This window comes from Zootoca vivipara, chromosome 3, assembly GCF_963506605.1.
Source record: "Zootoca vivipara chromosome 3, rZooViv1.1, whole genome shotgun sequence".
Classification (NCBI taxonomy): Eukaryota; Metazoa; Chordata; class Lepidosauria; order Squamata; family Lacertidae; genus Zootoca; species Zootoca vivipara.
In genome coordinates this window covers 10,981,705-11,003,810 of record NC_083278.1, presented here as the reverse complement: position 1 = coordinate 11,003,810, position 22,106 = coordinate 10,981,705, and the positions used below count along the sequence as shown (strand labels likewise).

Below are 22,106 nucleotides of genomic sequence, written 5' to 3'. Positions count from 1 at the left end.
ATGCCTTTGGTCATTAGCTGCAGACATTTTAACAGGTAAGAGCTTATTATCTGCTGCCTTGTGTTTTAAAGGTTGCCATTGGTCTGTTTTAATTAATGTTGTATATTATTTGTTTGCATATTAAGATTGTTGGTAGCTGCCCCGGGCTCTAGCAGGAGGGAGTGTGGGATATGGGAACAATTAATAAACCTACAAATGGCATGTAAATGAGCTCACAGGGGTGCTTGACGCTCAACCACTTCCCTTCTCAGAATTGCTCTCTGCTGCCACCCCTCCCCAGAATATTTACCCTTCCCAAAGGCACATCTGGGACACCATGGTGAAAGGGAGCAGGTAAAATGACATGAAAAGCTCCTTTGGGGAGGGGACCATTCCAAGTGGAAAAGTCCCAGGTGAGGCTGTACCACTTGCTGGTTTTTTCCATTCCAAATGTGCCCCATTCAAAATCCAGAATTTGTGGTGAGCAATTCTGAGCAGTGAAGTGGTTGAGGGTCAAGCAGCCCTTTATCCCAACCCCTCCTCCTTCTCCTCTTCCTCCATTAGAAACCGTATATTCCCAAGTCCACTTCTTTTAAAAATAAATAAATGGTGGAGCTCCTTAAATAGATATAAGGTGTAGTTTGCCCTTTATACTTACAGAGGAGTCAAAATTGCCTATTTCTAGAGAGGGAGGGAGAAGACATTGGCCTACTTATCAGCAGTCTGGCACTCTCCATTGACCTTTCACCTTTGCACAAAAAAAATTCCTCTCCTCTTGCAATAAAGATGTTTTTCAGCCCACCAGCATCACCCCAGCCTCCCTCCCCCCCAAAAGCTATGCAGGGAGGAGCTGACAGTCCATTCGTGTAGCTTGGGAAATAAACCTGCCCACCTTCCATAAAGGGATGGGGATAGGTGTGGTGTAGTAAAAAAAAAAGGAACAGCCCCTTCCCTAAGAAGGGGCAAACTGGCCTAAGAGGCCTGACTTTGAATCAGTGGATCTGGTGAGAGAGGACAGGAACAAGGGAGCAGACAGCGGTTCATGCTTGAGCTCTGAATCATCGGAATGTATAAAGCAAGTGCTGGGAAACTCGGGGAGCCTTGACACGGAGCAATCTGCCTGAGAAGCACCTTGGCGGGTAAGTGCTTGCTGATCCTAAAAGGGCAAAAGGGAGATGGATTTGCTCTTGGGAGGTTGGGTGTTGCCCCCCCCCAAATGAACAGGAGCCAGTTCAGCACAGAGAAACCAAGTTAAGTGTTTTGCAATAGAGGGCAAGATGGCAAGCAGGGGTAATTGGGCTTAGCCACTATACCAGCGTCTTCCGACACAAATGAGCTCCTCTTTATGTTCACATTAAAGGGAGGAGTTCTGCATGGGCCGTTTCTTCTCCCACTGCAAGGCTTCGACGGGGGGCTTCTGCGCCTCAGCTTTTAAAAGACCAGAAGGCACCCCCTCTTTGAGTAAACAAGTGAGAACTGAGCTCCCGGATACCTTCCAAGCAAAGAGTAAGTAAAAAATGATGCATCTAGGTAAAAGAGGTGTGCGTTTTTCTTAGGGTTACAATGTGATAGGAAAAAACACCAGACCTGTAGGGCAATGGATGTAGCCAGGATTTATTTTTGGCGGGGGCAGGCTTTATGGGGGGGGCAGAACTGAGTTATCTGCCACGCAGTTGGTCAGTTAAGTATTTCTATTTATTGATTTGATTGGGGGGGGTGAGAGTTGCCATTCCCTGCACCCCCTGACTACACCCATATTTAGGGTTGCGGTGGTCTGCGATGCAAACTGATGCCAGGGGACACGGCCTACCTTCGTGCCACTGTTGTCTATGGCCCTCACCCAGCAGTGCCACGAAAGAACACTTGCATGGTTATGCCCAGCAGCCAGGGCTCAGGAGGCCAATATGAATGTTTGCAGCCTTAGGCCTTGCAGTCTACTACTCTCACTGTCCCCCAAAGCAGTGTTTACCCAAATCCAAGCATAGGAAAACTCGGCCCTCCAGATGTTTTGGGACTACAACTCCCATGATCCCTAGCTAACAGGACCAGTGGTCAGGGATGATGGGGATTGTAGGCCAAAACATCTGGAGGGCCGAGTTTGCCTATGCCTGACCAAATCCTTAACTTCACATCAATCCTTTGAGGTAGGACTCATTATTTGGAATTACCAAATGAGTTGCCTGCAGCCAGCCCAGTGAACCTGAAAACTGCACCCAGGCGAGTTCCCAACACACTTGCCTGTTCTCCTGTCAGTTCAGCTTCTTGTGATATATGGATTATTATTATTATTATTATTATTATTATTATTATTATTATTATTAGGATAATGGAGAGATTCTTTTGTGAACATGGATATTTGGCAGTTTCCAACTGGGCAGCCATGGTAGTCTTGTTCACTGCATATAATACGCCATACGCTTTTGTGGACTTGCATGAAGTTACCGGTAATATTTGGCAGCACTCAACATCACGGCTTTCCTTCTCTTTCTGAAAACAGGCTTCCCATCTTCTTGAGGGAGCGGATACCATGTTCTGCTTCCTTGCCTGCCTGTTAGTCCTTGTACAGGGTGTGCCAACCAGGCCAACGAAGGAAACGGGATCTCCAGCTCCTGGAGATGCGAAAGCCCTTTTCCAGTTGGTGAAGCAGCACATCTGGGAGGAAAATGTCAACCTCAGTAGCCTGTCCTGCGGGGATCTGCGTGTCAAGCCATGGAGCTCCTTGCGCCTCAGAAATCAGAGCCTGACTTCTTTCCCTGCCTGCCTGCCTGAGCTTCTGGAGCATTTGGATCTGAGTGCCAACCTCTTGCCTGAATTCAACAGCCAGGATTTGCCAATGTTGCAAGTCCTCATCCTAAAGCAGAATAAGATCCAGCAAGTGACATGGGATGCCAGGAACTTCAGCCGCCTCCAGATCCTGGACCTGAGCTTCAATTTGCTATCAGCCGTGCCCGCATGTAGTGCACCTGCTCTGCAAAACCTCACGTGGTTTTCTCTAGCTGGAAACCCCATTGTTGAAATCCAGCCATTGGCTTTCTCCTGCTATCCCCAGCTGCATTTCCTGAACCTGTCTTCTACTTGGCTGGGGAAGGATGGGAAAGAGGGGATTAAGGAATCTGCCTTTGCGACAATCTTCCTGCCTGGGGACGCCACCGAAAAGGCAGAAAGTGATATCCATGTGCTGGACCTGAGCGCAACCTATCTGGAGAGATGTAAGTACCGAAACTTAAAAGGAAAGCATCAAGCACCAAACACTTAGGGTGCGGGGGAAAGAGGAGACAGTGGCTGTAAGGATTTCAATTGTTTTGCCAATGTGGTGGTGGGGATAATTCCGAAGAGGGGTGTAACACTAGAACTAAATTTGAACTGGAAACACATAATTTGTATGCACGTTTAAAGTCTGGCGATAAAAGTGCAAAATGAATGAGGGAATAGCTCGACTGTTTTCCGCTTCAGAACATTTATAAAATTTTATTGAAGGTGTGTATTTGTGCGTTCACCAAAATTTCTAAGGCAAAACCTGAATGCCATCCCAAAGTATATCTATGAATAAATCACATACCGGTATTTAAAATTAAAATACAAATTCAGTCCTTAGGAGGGAAAAAGTGTGTCTTATGGAGCGAATAATACGGTAATTCTTGCTTCTCTTCAACTCAGCCACTAGAGAATAGTTGCACACTCACCAATATTTGTCAGGAGCAAAACAAGTTGTCTTTAAGATGTCATGAATGTTGCTTGTATGGTGGCTGGGTCAGTCCCATCTCAAATCAAGTTTCCTCTGTAATATGTTTGTTTGTCTTCTGCTTGACCCTCAGTGAATCAGGACTGGATCAAAGATCTGCCCAGGCTCTCATTCCTTTATTTAACCAAAATGAGCAGGCTGAGAAGGCTTGATGCCAACACCTTCCTGCATCTTCCTAAACTGAGATTATTGGACTGCCGAGATTCCCATGCCCTCAGTGTGGTGGAAACAGAGTCTTTCACCCACATGCCTCACATGGCTCTCCTCATATTCCAAAAGTAAGTTTTCCTATCTCTGAGGATTTCCCTGACACCAGGCCTCCCACAGGTGACCATTGTTAGGACTTGGATTCAGTTGTAGGACTGTGGTCTGATAAATCTGATAAATTATTACGACATCAAATGGACTGATTCTGTAATGGTGGGAGGCTTCATAGGACACTTGAAGGTGACAAAATTGCTGGCTAGGATGCAAGAATTAAACCATTACCCAGACTTTAGGGGGTAAAATCTCTCTCTCTCTCTCTCTCTCTCTCTCTCTCTCTCTCTCTCTCTCTCTCTCTCTCTCACACACACACACACACACACACACAGCACTTTTCATTACAGAATTTAAACTGATGTAGACCTATAAAGTAGTCATTTACTATTCAGTTTTCCTTCTGTATGCAAAATGTTTCTGGAGCCAAAAAGTATTCAAAGAAAACCAATTATGGGGATCTTTTTTGTCCCGTCAAATGAAAAGCAAAATGTAATCCAGTGATGTAAATTTAAGGGCCCAGGCACAGTTTGCTATTTGAAAACAAAAAGACCTTAGGACAAAAATGGTCTAAAAATAAGAATATTGATTTTTGGCCACTGTGGTCCCATTCCCCCCTCCCCTAGCTAATGTTAACGTGTTTAAAATGCCTCTTACAAAAACGAACACAGATGCAGGGAAGCAGGCATGACCACCTTTCTTCTGACTCTTAGCACATGACTTTGTTTGGGGACATTGGAAAGCCACCCGTAAAAACTTGTTTGTTCTGTTATTTATTGATCTGGTTTTAAGCTGGTTTGTATTTTCTGGGTAAGGGGCAAGACTGAACTCTGCATCCTGAATGAAAACCAAATGTTGGTATGTTTCTGTCAGAATGATTTAGGGTTTATACATTGTCAGACATTTTAGATTTTCTATTTCTCCATTTCAACGTGCATTCCTACGCAGGTCTTTGAACTGATCTGTCTCTGTTTGTGTGTGCATACATGTGAGTGTGCGTGTGCTGGTCCAATACTTTGGCACCTGAGGTAACACCTTGCCTCATGGGTGGGCCAGGCCTGATGTGTGTTTGATCTAATACATTGTTAGCTGTCTTGGGTGTTTCTGGAAGGGAAGGTGGAATACAAATGGATTATAAAAATTTTTAAAAATTTTTAAAAAAACACTTTCCTCTGGAGAAGGCAGAAACTGCATGCAATTTGATAGAGAGAATTAGCTGTTAAAACAATAGTCCATACGTTGATTGACCTTTTTTCTCTTATTCCAGCTGCAATTTGAGCTCTTTCAGTCCATGGAATCTCAGCTCACCAGAAACCTTAATAATCAACCTCTATGGCAACCCTTTGGTGTGTAGTTGTGCTGTTTCCTGGCTGCTCTCCAAGCCAGACAGAATAGTTCTACAGAGGTAAGGAGCAATTTAGAACAGGCATCCCCAAACTTCGGTCCTCCAGATGTTTTGGACTACAATTTCCATCATCCCTGACCACTGGTCCTGTTAGCTAGGGATCATGGGAGTTGTAGGCCAAAACATCTGGAGGGACGCAGTTTGGGGATGCCTGATTTAGAAGCTGGTTCAAGGTACTTTGTTAGCAGTCTGTGGTGCTGTATTCAGTGCAGAATTGCCTGAAGTTCCTCTGCTCAGAGCAGGATGCTGCTTGTAAACTCCTGCTCTCATATCTTTCCTCTTAATATAAAAGAAATGTCTAACTGTAGTGGCGGCAAAGATAAGACCAAGCATATAATAGCAATAAGTACTACAGATGAATGAAAATTGCCTTCCCAAATCTATTGTCCTCCATATGTTTTGGGAAACACTTATCATCATCCCTAACCAACATTGGCTATGCTGGAGTCCACAACATCTGGAGGCTAGCAGGTTGGGGAAATGCTGGTTTAATTTTTTTTAAAAAAAAAATCTCTCTAATATAGCCTCATTTCAGTTTTTGTGGGGCTAGCGCACATAGTTCCCCCTCACACACATTTAAGAGCATCAGCTCGAGGATACGTGCTCACATGTCTTTATCAGTTTCACTATATCTTTCAAGAAAATGGCATGCAGGCTAAGGCTTATGCACCAGAAAGATGCACAGTGACTGGAATATTTGTTGATGAGAGGATTACCAGTTCTAGGATTCTAGAATTATCACAATTGTTACAGTTCTAAACTGAGTTGTCAGCCTGTGGCTGGCCAACCTGGGATAATGGACTGAAACACTCATGCATGCATGCACACACACACACACACACATTGCCATTAACAAGTAATCTCCAAGCAGATTACAAGAGTCAAACTTAAAAAAAAAACAACCCACTACCACTCCACTAAAACAAATTCAGTACAAGAAGACTAAAGCAACATCAACAACAAGACACAGATATCAGTAATATAGAGCCATTGGGTCAGTGCTAATGGTCATCGTCAGAAACAAACACTTGGCAACCGCTGAAAAATTTAAAATCTGAATCTGAACTTAAGTTTGGATTGGTTTATTTATTTCCATTTTTTGTTTTGTTTTAGTAACTGTCTTGGACTAGCATTTGAATAAATCAAAATGAAGAAGTCAGCATTCCCACTTCCCCATCCCACATGCTTTTTCTAGGAACTATGGCGTGTATTTCAGACATTAACTGTGATATTGTACGGTAGCAATAGCATAGGAACAATGTGGAGCAGTGGGGTCCCGACTGCTCTGTGGGCTCTTTTATAGAATGGGGTCCTTAGCATTGACTTCAGTGACCAAGTTGAACCCTTCTGCCGGAATCCTAAATGCCGCTGCCTCTCTGAGTGATATTACGTTGAGGACAATACTGATTTCATTCCACTTCCTAATGACGACTGTTCTTACTTGTTTCCCATATATTAGGGCATCAGAAACTATGTGCTACCCAGAGGCCAAAGAAGCATTTTCATCTGGACCTATGCTGCTGTCCAAGTTCTACGCTGAGTGCCAAAGGCAAAGAATTTCCAACTTCACTCAAGTCAAGCTTTATGGTACGTCTCCCAGCTTCACCACAGACACCCTTCCAGACTCCAGTACATTTCCGCAAGAATGGCCCAGCAGCCCTTCTTCTCCTCAGTGCCCTCATTTGACTGCTCCAACCAAAGCAGACATTCTTGCCTACAAAGATAAAACATTTGACAGATCTACAGACAGCCCACCCACCACAGCAGCTCTTCACACAGCAGCTTCCTCAAGAACTCTGGGGGAACTCTCTTCTGATCCAGCCCTAGTGAGCAGGACTGAAATGAATCAAAGGAAACAGGACACCACAGCAGTGGATGATTCTATTGGCCACATGGACGAAACATGGTCCCACTTCGCTCCGCTCAGTCCTACAGCTGAAGAAACACCGGCAGATTCTTCTGTGTTGATCCCACACAATACGGTAAGGTCAGCTCAGTCTACGCCACCGCTGCAAAGCCCCACCAAGGCAGTCCCTCTTCTGAATCTTGCAACCACTCGTAACAGTCCAAAATCTTACGGCGATTATTATGACTATGATAAGCAGGAGGAGGAATTCGTGACGCAGGGTCTTGGGCCTTGTGATTACGATCCATGCAGACACCTCCAAAAGCCTTGCTTTGATCTCCAGTTGTCGTCTCTTTGCCTGTGCCCGGGGATCTCTGATGAATTCACCATCCCAGATCCTCCGAGGCTCCGCGAGATATCTGAAATTAGGGACACTTCAGCAGAGGTCTGCTGGTGTGCCCCATATTCAGCAGTAAGATTCTACCAGCTTGCTTACCGCCCTCAGGACAGCAAGAATTTCACTGTATCTGGAGAAATTTATGCCACAGCTAGGCGATACACACTGTACAATCTCCTGCCTGGCTCAACTTACCAAGTATGCATAATGGCTTCAAACAAGGCAGGATTGAGCCAGACTGCAGATTGGAATGAGCCCAGTGCTCCATGCGGTTCCTTTAAAACAAAGTCCAGCTACAAATCTATCTTTGCCACTTTGTGTGCAACGAGTGGATTTTTTCTTATTGCTACCATCTTGTTGTCAGTGTGTCTCTGCAAAAAGTGTAAAGGACCCCACATTGAGCATTATAACACACACCTTGTCTCATATAAAAACCCTGCTTTTGATTACTCCTTAAAATAAAGGTAGACAGGATTGGCAAAAAAAATGAATCTATTTGATGGCATTTGCCTTTTTGTACAGCAAAAGGGAAGAAAACAGTTTAAAATACCTTTCCTTCTCTGTGAGCTTCTTTCCACAATTTAAATTGTTTGCATAAGTAAATAAATAGGAGAAGTAGGCAACAGAAAAGTATTTCTTTGCTTTTGAAAGTGTCTTTTAAAAACTAAAGTATTCATTAAGATTTTTTGAACATTGTTAGTTTTGGAAAAATGAAGGGTTGAATCTAAATTTGCAGGGAGGGATTCCACCCCCATTATTCCTTCTCCCTGCAGCTCCCTAAAAGATTGTGGGCAGTAGGTGAGAGAATCAGCCAAAGTACTGTACCTCCCACTTCCTCCATTGTTGGCCATGAGCCTTCTGTCAGATGCTGCTGCCACCTTCTTTAACGTGACTCATTAGTGGAATCCTGCCCATTGTGTCCCTTGCACAATGCCATGTATGAATTTCAATCCTACATCGTTTCATAACAAAATATTGTGCGTGCAATTTTTCATCGCTATACAGTGGTACCTCAGTTTAAGTACACAATTGGTTAAGTCTGTACTTAACCTGAAGTGAACTTTCCCACTGAAAGTAATGGAAAGTGGATTAATCTGTTCCAGACAGGTCCGCGGAGTACTTAAAACTGAAAGTACTCAAACCGAAGCGTACTTAAACCGATGTATGACTGTATCTGCTTTACATGAGTTTAAAAGCCTTTTTGCAAGGTTGTTGTTCCTAGCACCATCCTCTATTTATTTGGAACAGCCTGTTATGTATTTATGATATTGTGATCTGCAGTAACAAATAAGTGGTCAGGCTGGAAGCAGATGCACACAATAGTGAAGAGAGATCAAGCTAAGCCAATACTACCGGTAGCAGCAGCTAGATTAATCTAACAGTGAGATAAAAATACTAGAATACTTGTGTAGAAGCCACATTAGAAAGCCAATCCATCTTCACATTATTCCTACCAAAGGAGTTGGATAACAATTAGCAGCACAATTTGACACCAATAGTAGAGTCATAGAAAAAAATATTTTAAAAGTGCAGAGGCACTGACTATGGACAAGGCTTCACATCATTTTTCAGTTCTCTTTAAAACATTGAGACATGTGATATCTATTCTTGTCCAGTTGAAAGCATGTACCTGAGTGCTTCTACAGTACATCATGCTCTATTTTGTCTTGATAACTTCTTACACTGCAACACAATTGGACTGCAGCATTCTGAGGTTACATAAACTATCAAGTATCTTTTCAATATACCTTCTTTATACAAGTTAAAATATATCAAATGTTTTGTTTTTATAGTCCATCAAGCCTTTGATTCCACAATAAATTCACTTCTGGTGAGATAGCAGCATAATCCAACATGCAAAAGTTCATTTTCAGTTTATAAAACCATTTTACAGGTCATCTTGCTCACCATATGCAAAAGACTACATGCCTATATAGATGGACTGTGCTCTGACAGGCCATCATTTATCTTCCATGTCTGATGTTTTAAACAGGAAATTTAAGAACTGCCTCCTACTATTCTATTTTAAAAAACTAGCATATTCATTTCATACTGACCACTAATGCAGAATTGCTTGTGCTAGAGAAGTCCTAGAGATTACCTGTGACATTGCCCAGAATTTTAACATTAACTCCCATTAAAAGCCTAGGTTTTTAACAAAACCCTGAACTTGAGCTTTGTATCCTAATCCCTTCATGTTTTTTCCATCAGTGGACTTTTCAACATCCTATAAGCTAACCACACTGTAAGTCCTTTCTTAGTTTTAACTTCACTACCTTTATTTTATTGTGTTTTGTTGAATATGGGCAACCAAACTCTTGTACCATACAGGTAACAAGAGGAGCATCTGTTCTGGCAATATTAGCAGCTCCATCTACTACTTCATACATCAATTTTAGTAATCCAGTTTCTTATCTACTGTGCTACACGACCTTTTTTCAACACATTTAATCATGATGTTTAATTTGGTAAGAGACCATTTATATCTTGCCCAAAGTTTCAGGGTTGCCCTGCTTAGTCAGCAGCATTTATACAAGAGTTGCAAGGTTAGTGCACATCATAATTTACTATGTGGTTGAATAACAAAGGCTGCTCTTTCCTAAACATTAGACTATTAAGTAGGGTAGTTCATGGTTTTAGTTTAAACATTTTTATCAACAGTGTAGGGAAGCTAATCAGGAAGACTTATACCCAAGGACTGTGACTTTCAAAAGAGTAAAGATGTAGGCTTCCGTTTGCTTTGCTACATTAACATGTTGTCTCAACAGATTGCCCCACATCCTAAAAACAATGAAATGAGCTGTAATGTGTTGAATTCAGATGCATCAAGGAGTGTAGCATAGCTAAACCCCCCCCCCCAATAAGTGAAAACTTCAGAAAAGCAATGATCAACAACCATCAGGTGATAATCTCTGCAAGTGTTTGTGCATTAAGGTAGAAAATTATATTTTATTTGTAACAAATTGAAAAAGTACATTGAAAATTCTGCATATTTACATGATCAAAACTTCATTTTAACTTCTGATTAGCTTCAATGTGAAGCCATGGTTTCCACTGAGACAAAGCTATCAAAAAGTGTTCGTTATCTATAGTCCAAACTGAGCAGGAAGTAAGCAACTCACTCAGAGCCTTCATTTGCTGTTTAGTACCTGAACTGTCTTTCGGCCATAATGATAGTAACTGTAAGCAGATGCTGTTGTTGTGAAAGCTGTGATGCACCTTTAGGAAGGAAACAATCATATTAGCTCCCAAGGAAACACATGGAGAAAAAAAGTACCATAGCTCGCTAGTGAAGAAGGATGTATGGGCAAGGGCAGTTCGACTTGTCATGAATAGAACAAATTTCTCCTACAGCAGCTGAAGCTGATTTTTAACACTGAGCTGTCTGGGAGCCCAAACAAAAATCTAGTTAAGCCAAAATATGCACATCTGAATCTTCCTTATAAGCTAGACCACCAACCCACAGGTGAGTGTCTACTTTCACTGGCTGCAGCTCTTGTAGAGAGGTCTTTCACAGTCTACTTACCGAAGAGCTGAAGAGGACTGAACCAGAGACCTAGTGCATTGCAGGGTTAAGTATACAGTGGTGCCTCGCTAGACGAATGCCCTGCTAGACGAAAATTCCACTTAACGAAAGGATTTTCTGATCGGAGGTTGTCTTGCTATACGACGAGGTTTTCTATGGCCACCGCTTCGTCTTGCGAGCGTGGCCATAAAAACCTCCGATCAGAAAATCAGGGCATTCATCTAGCGAAAGGGGAACCAGCTGTAGCAAGGAAAGAAGGCAACGGAAGATCAGCTGAGAGGCGCTCAGTGCCTCTCAGCTGATCTTCCTTTGCCTTCTTTCCCCGCTGCAGCTGGTTCCCCTTTGTGTTCCGCTGGTCTCTGCCCTGGCAGAGACCAGCGGAACACAAAGAGGAACTAGCGGGGGAGGAACTAGGTGTTCGCCCACTTGCCTTCGCCGAGGTGGCGCTTTCTCAGCGAAGGCAAGTGGGCGAGCTAGGTGTCCCCCACTTGCCTTTGCCGAAGTTACGCTCTGTGTCGGGGGAGGCGGCGGCGGGAGAAGGTGTTCCCCCACACCACCGGCACAGAGCGCAACTTCAGACGTCTCCGAAGTTGCGTTCCGTGTCGGGTGAGGCAGGCAGGAGGCGGTGGCGGCGGGAGGAGGTCTTCCCCCACCGCTGTTTCTCTCCACGAAAAGCCGGCATGGGGCTTGGTGGCGGTGCGGGAAAGGCAGTTTGTGTGTGGGAAAGCGGAGGATCCTCCGCTCCCCGCCCCCCCCCCCCGGAGCCGAAGTGCGGCGCTGTGGCCGGGGGCTTTTCGCCATTTCCTTCCCCGAGCCAGGGGGGGGGGGCAAACTGCGAAAAGCCACCGGCCACAGCGCCGCACTTCGGCTCTGGCACTGGCTTGGCGGCGATGGGGGAAAGGCGCAGGATCGTTCCTTCGCCTTTCCCCCACCCCTCCCGAGAGGGCCGGATCCGACGAAGCTTCGTCCGATCCGGCTCTGTCGTTGGCAGCAGCGGCGCTTGCTCTCTTGGCTCGGGGAAGCGCCTGCCTGCCTTCCCCGAGCCAAGAGAGCAAGCGCTGCCGCCGCCACCAGTTCCCCCGGAGCCCATAGGAACGCATTGATTAAGTTTCAATGCATTCCTATGGGAAATGGTGCCTCGCTAGACGAAAGTTTCGTAGGACGAATTGAGTCCTGGAATGAATTAATTTCGTCTAGCGAGGCACCACTGTACAGTCCAGGGGCCTCTCCATCATAATGCAGTGGTGCCTCGCAAGACGAATTTAATTCATTCCAGGACTCAATTCTTCCTACGAAAAATTCGTCTTGCGAGTTGCGGTTTCCCATAGGAATGCATTGAAACTTAATGCGTTCCTATGGGCTCCGGGGTACTGGCTCCAGGGGACAGAGCCAAAGCGTGGCGGGCGCTGCTTGCCCCTGCCTGTCTTCCCCAAGCCAAGGGGAAGACAGGCAGGGGCAGCCACTGCTCCGCCACGCTTCGGCTCCGTCCCCCCTGGCAAAGGAAGATCAGCTGTCAGCTTCCTGCGGTCATAGAAAACCTTGTCTTGCGAATGCCTCGCACAACGCAAAACTCTTTCGTCTTGCGAGTTTTTCGTTGTGCGAGGCACCACTGTACTTCTAATTTGATTCACACATATCATCTTGTTACCCCACTTTAAACTCTTCCCTCTAGACCAGGCATCCCCAAACTGTGGCCCTCCAGATGTTTTGGACTATAATTCCCACCTCCCTGACCACTGGTCCTGTTAGCTAGGGATCATGGGAGTTGTAGGCCAAAACATCTGGAGGGCCACAGTTTGGGGATGCCGGCGCTAGACCAACCCCTGCAATGAGGGAATCTTTAGGCCAGTATTATTTTACCTCATACTGCATGAGGAGCCAAGGTAGTGCTGCTTGCCTAGATATAATTTTAGTCCTAAATTTATTGACCACATACCAACTCAGCATAAGTAGTAACTTTGCCTATAGGAATATAATCCCATGTTAGTAGGGCTGCAATCTCTATGCACATGCTTATCTCAACGTTTAAAATGCCCAGAATTGAGCTGCAATTGCTTTAACTTGGTTGCTTGCAGCCACTAGTGTGATTTCAGCAACCATACAAATCAGTGATGTCCAAAACTGCTCAGGATCCCATCTTTCAGAATTGCCTGTTCTCCCACAAATCAGTTGTATCGTAGCAATTACTGTATCAGGTCTACATACCATAAGGTCTGAAGATACATACTATCCACATAATTGAAAACTGGAGCTGCTAAAGAAGCTGCCACTAAGATGAGCTGTACTGCCGTGTTCATCTGGCGAGAGATAACATGAAAACTGGAGTCACACATTAATGTTCCTTTCCACCCTGAAATCAACGGGAACTTAAAGTGCTAGACTTTAAGCAGTAATGAAAATTTGTAAATTAAAAGCTAAACATTTGAAAAATAAAACACAGAATGTGAGAAATAATTCCTGCAGTTTTTCTCTGACACCATGAACATTAGGGGCCCAATTCAGTTTTTAAAAAGCGACAATTTCCTGTTCAAACTCAGGAAACTGCAGTCGCTTAAACTGTGGTATGAATGAACCAGAGTTTCCAAAGTTCAGACATTAACAGAAAACTTCATATGATTTAAAACGGAAGCATTCAGACCCCCTTATCTCATTGTAAAAGGAGTTCACCAACTATGACTCGCACAAGTAACATGGTTTATTGTTATGTTTGAACCAGGCCAGAAAGTAAACCCCGGCTGAAATTAACTTCTCATAAAGAACAGGATTCTGCAAACTGAAGGCTTAAATAAACTTTTTTTAAAAAAATATTAACTTTTAAAAAAACATTTTTCACTAGTGAGCAGTTGAGGCAGCACAGATATCCCCTAAAGGGATCCCATACTGGTCCCTTTACAAGGGATGTCAGAATTTAGAGGAAGCAAACCCACACTGCCAGATCAGAACTTGGGAGCCCCCACCCAAGTCCTCTCTCATACTTTCACTTGGGCTTGTTGAGGGTAGAGAATAGTACAAAAATATACTTGTAGTCTAGCTGTCGCTTATTTGTGACTCTCCATTCACATTTTTGTGTGCTTCCCACTCCTGCAGCAATGTGGAAGCCATGATACAGCCAGCTCATATGGCTCATGCTTGTCATCGACTTAACGTCCATACCCAACAGTGCTGCATGGTGACATAGAATAGGTATCGAATGAATAGCAAGATGTACAGTTGCTCTTACCTTGCTGATAAATGTTGGCTTTAACTGAGCAGTGGCATAACATGGATTGAAATATCTACTAAGTGTTCTCTGTGGAAGACAGAAAGTTTGATTTGTAATACTATTGAGGAGAAAAGTCTAATAAGCATGTGAGCTGGTAAGAACCAACTAAAGCATTTAGAAAGGAAACACAATCATTTTCCATCTTCATATTTAATAATATAATACTTTAAATAGTAATTTTACCATTTATATCCCACCCACCCCCCTTGGTACAAATAAGGTGTGACTATGATTTAAAAAGTCAAAACAAACACCTGCATACTTACTGGTGGAGGAAGAGTTCTGTATCGCACGTAAAAAACAGCAGCAATTAATGCAATGTCCCTTAAAATGATCATAGATGTAAGAGGAACTGGGGGAGAAAATCAAGATATTTGTTAACATTAACATGCAGAAAGGCAATTCAAATCCTAATATATAAAAATGTACAGTGGTACTTCGGGTTACAAACTTAATTTGTTCTGGAGGTCCGTTCTTAACCCGAAACCATTCTTAACCTAAGGCACACTTTCACTAAAGGGGCCTCCTGCTGCCGCCACGCGATTTCCGTTCTCATCCTGGGGCAAAGTTCGCAACCCGGAGCAACTACTTCCGGGTTAGCAGAGTTCGTAACCCGAAGTGTTTGTAAGCCGAGGTACCACTGTATAGCATCCAAAGACCCATCAGCACATAAAATAATTTTTTAAAATAATTTGCTTTCTTTTATTTAGTCTAAATTTAGCGCATTTAGTTTGCTATCCACCTATTGAATACCACACATTTAGAACACAGTATATTGAGGTCAGGTAAGGAATACAAAACTCATTACAGGTAGGTAGCCGTGTTGGTCTGAGTCGAAGCAAAATAAAAAAATTCCTTCAGTAGCACCTTAAAGACCAACTAAGTTTATATTTTGGTATGAGCTTTCGTGTGCATGCACACTTCTTCAGATACCAACTCATTGTTTAATATGCACTGGCTGCTATAAAAGTACAACTTTAAAGTGGATAAAAGTCAATTATTTTTTAAATAAACCCATTAAAAAAACATGCATTTTCCTTACATAATGTCTTGACTAGTACTAAAACCCAGTGGTTAACATCTACACAGCAATCAACTTCTCATTCAGATACATTAAGTTAATGGAGGCTTTTTACGGGCTTTTTTTAAGGATACTGTTTTAAAACGTATGTTTGCATACATAAATAACTTTATTTATATAGTTATTTATGTATGCCACTACTGCGGCCCATGTTTCGTTAGCCCAAAAATGGAAACTGAGCGAGGTCCCAAGTAAAGAAGAATGGCAACTTAAACTGATGGAATATGCACAGCTTGCAGTCTTAACATATAGAATAAGAGAACAAGAAGAATATTCATTTAAAGAAGATTGGAAAATGTTTATTGAATATAAGGGGGGGATTGTGTACACTTGAAAACATTGGCAACAATGTAAATTCAACAATGTAAATAAGTTTTGATGGATGTAATAATGGAATACTGAATGGTTTAGTTTATATAAAATATGCAGGGATTTATGCTATGCAAAATGAACCATGGAAAGAGAAGAAGGGAAGTCACTGATATTTTAAGGTTGTGTAAATGACTATTCTAAAATGTAAAACAGAAAATTTAATAAAACTTATAGATAAAATGTGTGTTTGCCAGTGCTTTTAACTGTTTATCTTTTTGTTGTTTAAATATTTCTAACTCGCATCCTAGAAAGGTAGGACAGAAATCTCGGAAGCAAACAAATGCAACAGAATTCATGAAGGAGTACCAATTATCATTTAAAGCCACCTCTCTACAAATATGAATTCAGTAAGTGACTTCAAGGAAGGACATGTATTAACTATACTTACTTTTCAATGTAAGTCTTAATACACTGCTCTGCAGGTGGATGATTAATGTGAACCGTGTCATCACACTGTCTGGATACTATATTGTGAGGGCAAGCTGGGAAGCTACCGTATGTGTGGTCTCCAGATACCTTGCTCCATCAGCTTGTGCAATGTAATTCCCTCCAAATTGTTCAGGGGTTCCCCCAACTCCCTGGAGCAGACTTGGGGAGGGCAAGGGTCTCACACATAGGAAGGGGGAAATTCTGTTGCGCAAGTGGCTACCCTTGTACTGACAGAATGAGTTTTTTTGGATATTGCCCTATACAATTAAAGTGGTTAACTATTTAAGCCATTCAACAACAATATCCACCTGCTTACCTGGAATAAGATTTGCACAAGTCAGGCTAATGTACAGGACGCTGATGAGAACTTTATCAGCCAGAGGGTCCAGGGCACTTCCCAAAGCAGATTTTTGATTGGCCCAGTTTCGTGCAATAAAGCCATCCAACTGAAAACGCAAGTTGAACAGAGAGCTAAGACAAAGTAACTCATTTAATGCTACTATTAACCTATCAACCTTGGCCAGAATTGAAAGAGCTTATTCAGGAGTGCCCATGGGCTTAAGACATGCCAAGTGAGATTTCTGACTCCCCTCAACCCTTTGAACAGCAGACACCTGAGCATGGCAGCATGCCATATCACAAATTGCTTTTGAAAGTCTCCTTAGTTTGGAAAGAAGATTAGTACAGGCATGTTCAGACATCTGTCTGAACCCATGAATCTGTGGACCGGGGGTGGGGGCAGGATTTGAGTGGTGAGGGCTGGCAGGAATGGAATCAAAATGGGGCTACTGAGAAACAATAGGAGACTATTAGCGCAACAGGAGGTACCCGAGGCTTGCAGAAATAACAAATATGTTGGACTGAGAATACTCAGTAGCTATGAAATATTTAGTATTGGTTGGAAAAGGAAAAACATAAACCAGGGGTTGGGGAGGAGGAGCAAGAGATTGAAATGTCCTCCTTAAAGTCCTTACAGCAATCAGAAAAAAGGGCAGAGCTGGCTGGCATCCTGAATAGAAGCACCTCTTGCATACAATAATGGCCAAGTACAATGACACAAGCATTTATTCTCAGGGAAATTGTTTGTTAAAGTCATGCTTAATTTTTTTTTTTAGAGATTAGAAGCACACAGTCAAGAAAATTGTAAAAAGCAGGTTTCAACATAGCCAGTCTCTTATCTTAGGCTGCAAATGAAAAGAACAGAAAATTCTCTCTTTACCTATTGAATCATATTATTCCTATAAAATAAAAAAGATGTACAAAAACTAAACTGAAAGACGTTCTCATTTCTTCTGTAAAACGTTTCAAAATGGTATGCTAAAACTTACCAAATCTGTTATTCCAGCCAGAGTAAATACACCCAGTGCAATATTGAAATTTTCTTCAACAATCAAGTAGCCCAAAACCGGTGCCAGACCAATCCTTGCCATTGAGAGTAAATTAGGAATTGTCCAAGGGTTTTCATACTGGAAAGAACAAAAAAAAGGAAGTAGGCTTATTCAAAATCAAATACACATTACCTGAACTCAATCTCCTTAGGTATTGTTTTTAGCCTTCAGAATGAAAAGTAGACGAGGAAAGGCTACACATAAAGCAGGGGTCAGCAATCTTTTTCAGCCGTGGTCCACCGTCCCTCAGACCATGTGGTGTGCCAGACTATATGGGGTGTGTGTGTATGAACGAATTCCAATGCCCCACAAATAACCCATTTTAAATAAAAGCACACATTCTACTCATGTAAAAACACTAGGCAGGCCATACAAATAACCCAGTGATGCATTTTAAAGAAAAGGACACATTCTACTCATATAAAAAAACACTGATCCCCGGACCATTCTTGGGCCAGATTGAGAAGGCGATTGGGCCACATCCGGCATATGGGCCTGAGGTTGCCTACCCCTGACATAAAGGTAAAGGTAAAGGGGCCCCTGACCATCAGGTCCAGTCGTGTCCGACTCTGGGGTTGCGGCGCTCATCTCGCTCTATAGGCCGAGGGAGCTGCCGTTTGTCCGCTTCTGGGTCATGTGGCCAGCATGACAAAGCTGCTTCTGGCGAACCAGAGCAGTGCACGGAAATGCCGTTTACCTTCCCGGCGGAGCGGTCCCTATTTATCTACTTGCGCTTTGATGTGCTTTCGAATTGCTAGGTGGGCAGGAGCTGGGACCAAGCAACGGGAGCTCACCCCGTCGCAGGGATTCGAACCGCCGACCTTCTGATCAGCAAGCCCTAGACTCTGTGGTTTAACCCACAGCGCCACCTGGGTCCCTCCCCCTGACATAAACAATACCAAAAAAAAACCAGGAAAAAACATTCAGATGGCCAAGACTGCAGTCCTAACCCTGCTTACCTGGAAGTAAGCTGCACTGCAACAATAGGACTTACTTATAGGCAGACATGGCTAGGACTGTACTATAAGGGGCACATGTGAAAATAATGCCCTAGAGCGGGGGTGGCCAACTCCCAAGAGACTGTGATGTACTTTCAGAATTAAAATCTGGCGGTGATCTACCCCCATTTTTTGGGGTTCGGCTCAAAGTTGTTGAGCTTTTTTTAGGCAGAAGGAAAGGGGGTGACCAGATTTGGTAACCTTTTGGGGGGAGCACTGCCCAAATACTTTTCTTACGGGGGACAACAGAAACTTTTAGAGATTTCTTGGGAGAGAATTGCATAAAAGCACTCACAAAAATGTACGCCGCACAAACCATTCTGTGCAATGCACTAACACAGTCACACACATACTGGTAAGCTCAGTACAGTATCGGAAAGAGGGAAGGAGCTCTCCCTGCAATTGCTCACGGTTATTGAGCTTTTTTGTGGAGGAGAGACAAGAGTTCTTGAGGTTTTTTTTAAGGGGGAGAGCTCTTTATTTTCTTTTATGCTGGCGATCACAAAGGAACCAACAATCTACCCGTGATCTACCAGAAACTTCCTGGGGATCTACCGGTAGATCCAGATCTACCTGTTGGCCGTGCCTGCCCTAGAGAAAGTCTTCCCAGTTTAGATTCTGAAGTGATTTTTGGACATAAAAATATTTTCAAATAAGCAAATCCCCATGTAAAGAATGACAATTCAATTCAGAGCCAATTCACACATTGCTTTCTTTCTTATTCATAACTCAATGTATAAATTGGCTCCACTGAAAATAGCAGGCTGGAAGGAAGTTTTCTGTAGTTATCTATGATGTCTTGTTATGTTCAAGCTACTACTTAAACACAATGGTCATTAATGTACTCTCCTTCACTGGAGATTTTTAAACAAAGGCTAGATGGCCACCTTGTCAGGGATTCTATAGCTGTGATTCCTGAATTGCAGGGGATTGGGCTAAATTACCTTTGGGGTCCCTTCCAACTCTAGGATTCCATGTACATTTGAAACAGGCATCTGCAACCACCTATGTGCATAGCAGCTTGTAAATAAACTGCTGGGTTGATGTTTACACATCATTATGTCACTGGTCAACCTGTAATTGCAGCCATGCAGTAACTTTTCTACTTCACTCCACTGATATGTTTCAATTCTCCATATGGAAACAAGGTCCTGCACATGACTAAGTCTTCCAATAAACATGAATGGCCTATATCCATAATATGTAATATAATTTCTGAATATCTGAAATGGGGAAATAAAGAAGGTCGCAATAGCCATTTTTAAGATCTCAAAATGCATTTTTTCACTAAAGCAGCTGCTTCTTTCTTTCATCTCCACAAGCAGGTATAAGCTTATATGTATACGGAAAGCCAAGCATAAAACTTTCCAAACTTAACTGCATGAGTTCTTAATCACATGGGGTTGGAATCTGACATGATTATGGAGTAGTTTGATCTGCACCAGATTGCAAAGCGAGCACTTGGCACCGCCAATGTCAGTCTCCATCAGGCAATCTGGCAGACCTACAAAGGAAGTCATTTCAAGCACAGGTGGAAACAGGTTCAGGACCTGCAGAACATCATTAGAATTTGCCAAAGAGGAGATCCTGGAGTGTGCCCAAAATAGTAAGGGGAAGGAGTTTCTCTAAGGCCAGTGGGAAAGACGTTTTCACTCATCACTACAGCGAGACTGGTACACGAGAGAAAGGGAAGCCAAGCTCTTACTGAAGCAGGCAGCCTGTATACAAGTCTGTGTGTTTACATATCCTCCAACATTTATCTGATGAAAATAGGGACGTCCCACCCCAGATTTCTACCCCACACATCTTACTGGGTTGCCAACATATATAAAAGCATAATAAAACATTTTTAAAAACCCACTTCCCTATACATGATTGCCTTCAGACAGCTCAGGGGGTTGGATAACTCCATACCCTCCAACATTTCTCCAACGAAAATAGGGACATCCTAAGGAAAAGTGGAAAATTTCGGGATCAAATCAGAAACCGGGACGGCTTCTCTAAATCAGGGCCGTCCCTGGAAAATAGGGACAATTGGGAGGGTCTGCTGTATCCGATATTCTGGACCTATTAAAAAAAAAAACCTTCCCAGGCCACAGACAATTAGCAGGTCAAGGAGGAGTCCATATAAAGGTAGCAACTCTTAATACTGAAGAACATTCCTGCAGAATTAGTCCAGCCCAGACCCTCCATGAGTCCGACAGGCTAGTTTCCCCCAATGTAAAAAAAAATATGGGCTCTCCTAGTCTTCTAACCATCGCAACTGAACCATTCGATCCACGCGCTGCCCATCGCAGGTGGAGGACGCGCGCTAAATTAAATGCTCTTTCACATATTGAAGGGAAGGAGGAAAACAAAACAAAAAAAACCCTCTAAAACCAGGGCGAAACCTTCCTCGGGTTTGCCAAAGACCGGAAATTTGCTACAGGTAGGTAGCCGTGTTGGTCTGACACAGTCAAAATAAAAATAAAAAATCCTTCCAGTAGCACCTTAGAGACCAACAAAGTTTGTCATAGGTATATGAGCTTTCGTGTGCATGCACACTTCAGACATTCAAACCGGAAATTTGGTTTGTGGTGGTGGTGGTGGTTTTTTGTGTGTTTCCCGGGACCGCCCCCTTGACCCTGTTGCTGTGGAGGCGCTATGGTCCACGAGGGCCGCATCCGGGGCCTCGAGTGGCCGCGAAGCCCAGGCCCAGGCTGCCTGCTTCGGCGTGGGAAGCCGGAAGCGAGGGGTGGGTGGGTAGGTGGGTTCCGTTTCTCGGCGCGCTTCTCCCCTTACCAGTTCGGCGTATCCGCGGGGATGCCTCGCTTTCCCGGCGGCGCCGCGCTCCGAGTTCCCCGGGGGCCCTCCGACCCCACAGCTGGCCCGCTCGCGTCGGGCGGAGCTCCCGGGCCGAGCCCAGGCTAGCAGCTGTTGCCGGGAGCCCGTCGGGCGCAGCAAGTAGCGAGGGGAGGCGGCGGCGGCAAGCGGCGCCCGGGAGAGGAGTTCTCGGCGCGCCCCGGCGGGGTTGGCTCCCCTCAGGAACCGCCAGGCGCCGCCCTTGGCCAGCCAGGCCGCGGGCAACATGGCTCGCCCGAGAGGCCTCTCCGCCCGCTCAGAGGACGACGACGGCGCTGAGGGGCGGCAGCGGCGGCTCCTCCTCCCCTGCTGCCCCCACCGCCGGCCGCCGCCTCCTCCTCGCCCTCCATTCAACTTAGGCCGTGTCGGGCCTTTCGCCTCAGAGCGGCGCTTTACGGGCCTTTCGCGACAGCGCCGCGCTTTATGGCGAAGCTCCCTACCTGCGGCTCTTGTTTAAAAAAGGGGCGGGCCCGACGTTGCTTAGGAGATGGAACGCCTCAGCACGTGGGAGAACGTCAGGACGTAGCCTGTGCGGGGGAGCGCGCTCGCCGCGTACTGTTTTGACGCTTTTCCTGAAGCTTC

General features: G+C 44.2%; 2 protein-coding genes across 4 annotated transcripts; one reads left to right on the top strand and one right to left on the bottom strand.

Moving 5' to 3' along the window:
* Positions 1-10,483, top strand: LRRN4 (leucine rich repeat neuronal 4). 3 transcript variants are annotated; one of them, XM_035110123.2, is made up of 6 exons: positions 1-1,118; positions 1,340-1,485; positions 2,477-3,188; positions 3,795-3,999; positions 5,247-5,384; positions 6,844-10,483. In XM_035110123.2, exons 3-6 carry the CDS (start codon positions 2,507-2,509, stop codon positions 8,087-8,089), a joined length of 2,271 nt encoding a protein of 756 aa, XP_034966014.2. In that variant the 5' UTR covers positions 1-1,118; positions 1,340-1,485; positions 2,477-2,506; the 3' UTR covers positions 8,090-10,483. The 3 variants fall into 3 exon arrangements, with proteins under 3 accessions (XP_034966014.2, XP_060128388.1, XP_034966015.2); XM_060272405.1 differs by lacking the exon at positions 1,340-1,485; XM_035110124.2 differs by lacking the exon at positions 1-1,118 and having other exon boundaries at positions 1,127-1,485.
* A 73-nt stretch (positions 10,484-10,556) lies between these two features.
* CRLS1 (cardiolipin synthase 1) lies at positions 10,557-21,978 on the bottom strand. Its single transcript, XM_035110125.2, has 7 exons — positions 21,465-21,978; positions 17,626-17,763; positions 16,614-16,743; positions 14,682-14,767; positions 14,374-14,442; positions 13,359-13,450; positions 10,557-10,846 (listed from the first exon to the last, which is right to left on the bottom strand). The coding sequence occupies exons 1-7, from the start codon at positions 21,750-21,752 to the stop codon at positions 10,759-10,761; spliced, it is 891 nt and encodes a 296-aa protein (XP_034966016.2). The 5' UTR covers positions 21,753-21,978; the 3' UTR covers positions 10,557-10,758.
* Between the last annotated feature and the right edge of the window lie 128 nt (positions 21,979-22,106).

What these genes read in the sequence shown, in the direction of transcription:
- LRRN4 (XM_060272405.1), top strand. Translation starts at nt 2,507, where the DNA reads ATGTTCTGCTTCCTTGCCTGCCTGTTAGTCCTTGTACAGGGTGTGCCA. An exon ending in CGCAACCTATCTGGAGAGAT is followed by an intron (nt 3,189 to 3,794) that starts GTAAGTACCGAA and finishes CTTGACCCTCAG; the next exon opens with TGAATCAGGACTGGATCAAA. An exon ending in GACAGAATAGTTCTACAGAG is followed by an intron (nt 5,385 to 6,843) that starts GTAAGGAGCAAT and finishes CCCATATATTAG; the next exon opens with GGCATCAGAAACTATGTGCT.
- CRLS1 (XM_035110125.2), bottom strand. Translation starts at nt 21,752, where the DNA reads ATGTTGCCCGCGGCCTGGCTGGCCAAGGGCGGCGCCTGGCGGTTCCTG. An exon ending in TTGTGCAAATCTTATTCCAG is followed by an intron (nt 14,768 to 16,613) that starts GTAAGCAGGTGG and finishes TTTCTCCCCCAG; the next exon opens with TTCCTCTTACATCTATGATC. An exon ending in ACAGAACTCTTCCTCCACCA is followed by an intron (nt 14,443 to 14,681) that starts GTAAGTATGCAG and finishes TGTCTTCCACAG; the next exon opens with AGAACACTTAGTAGATATTT.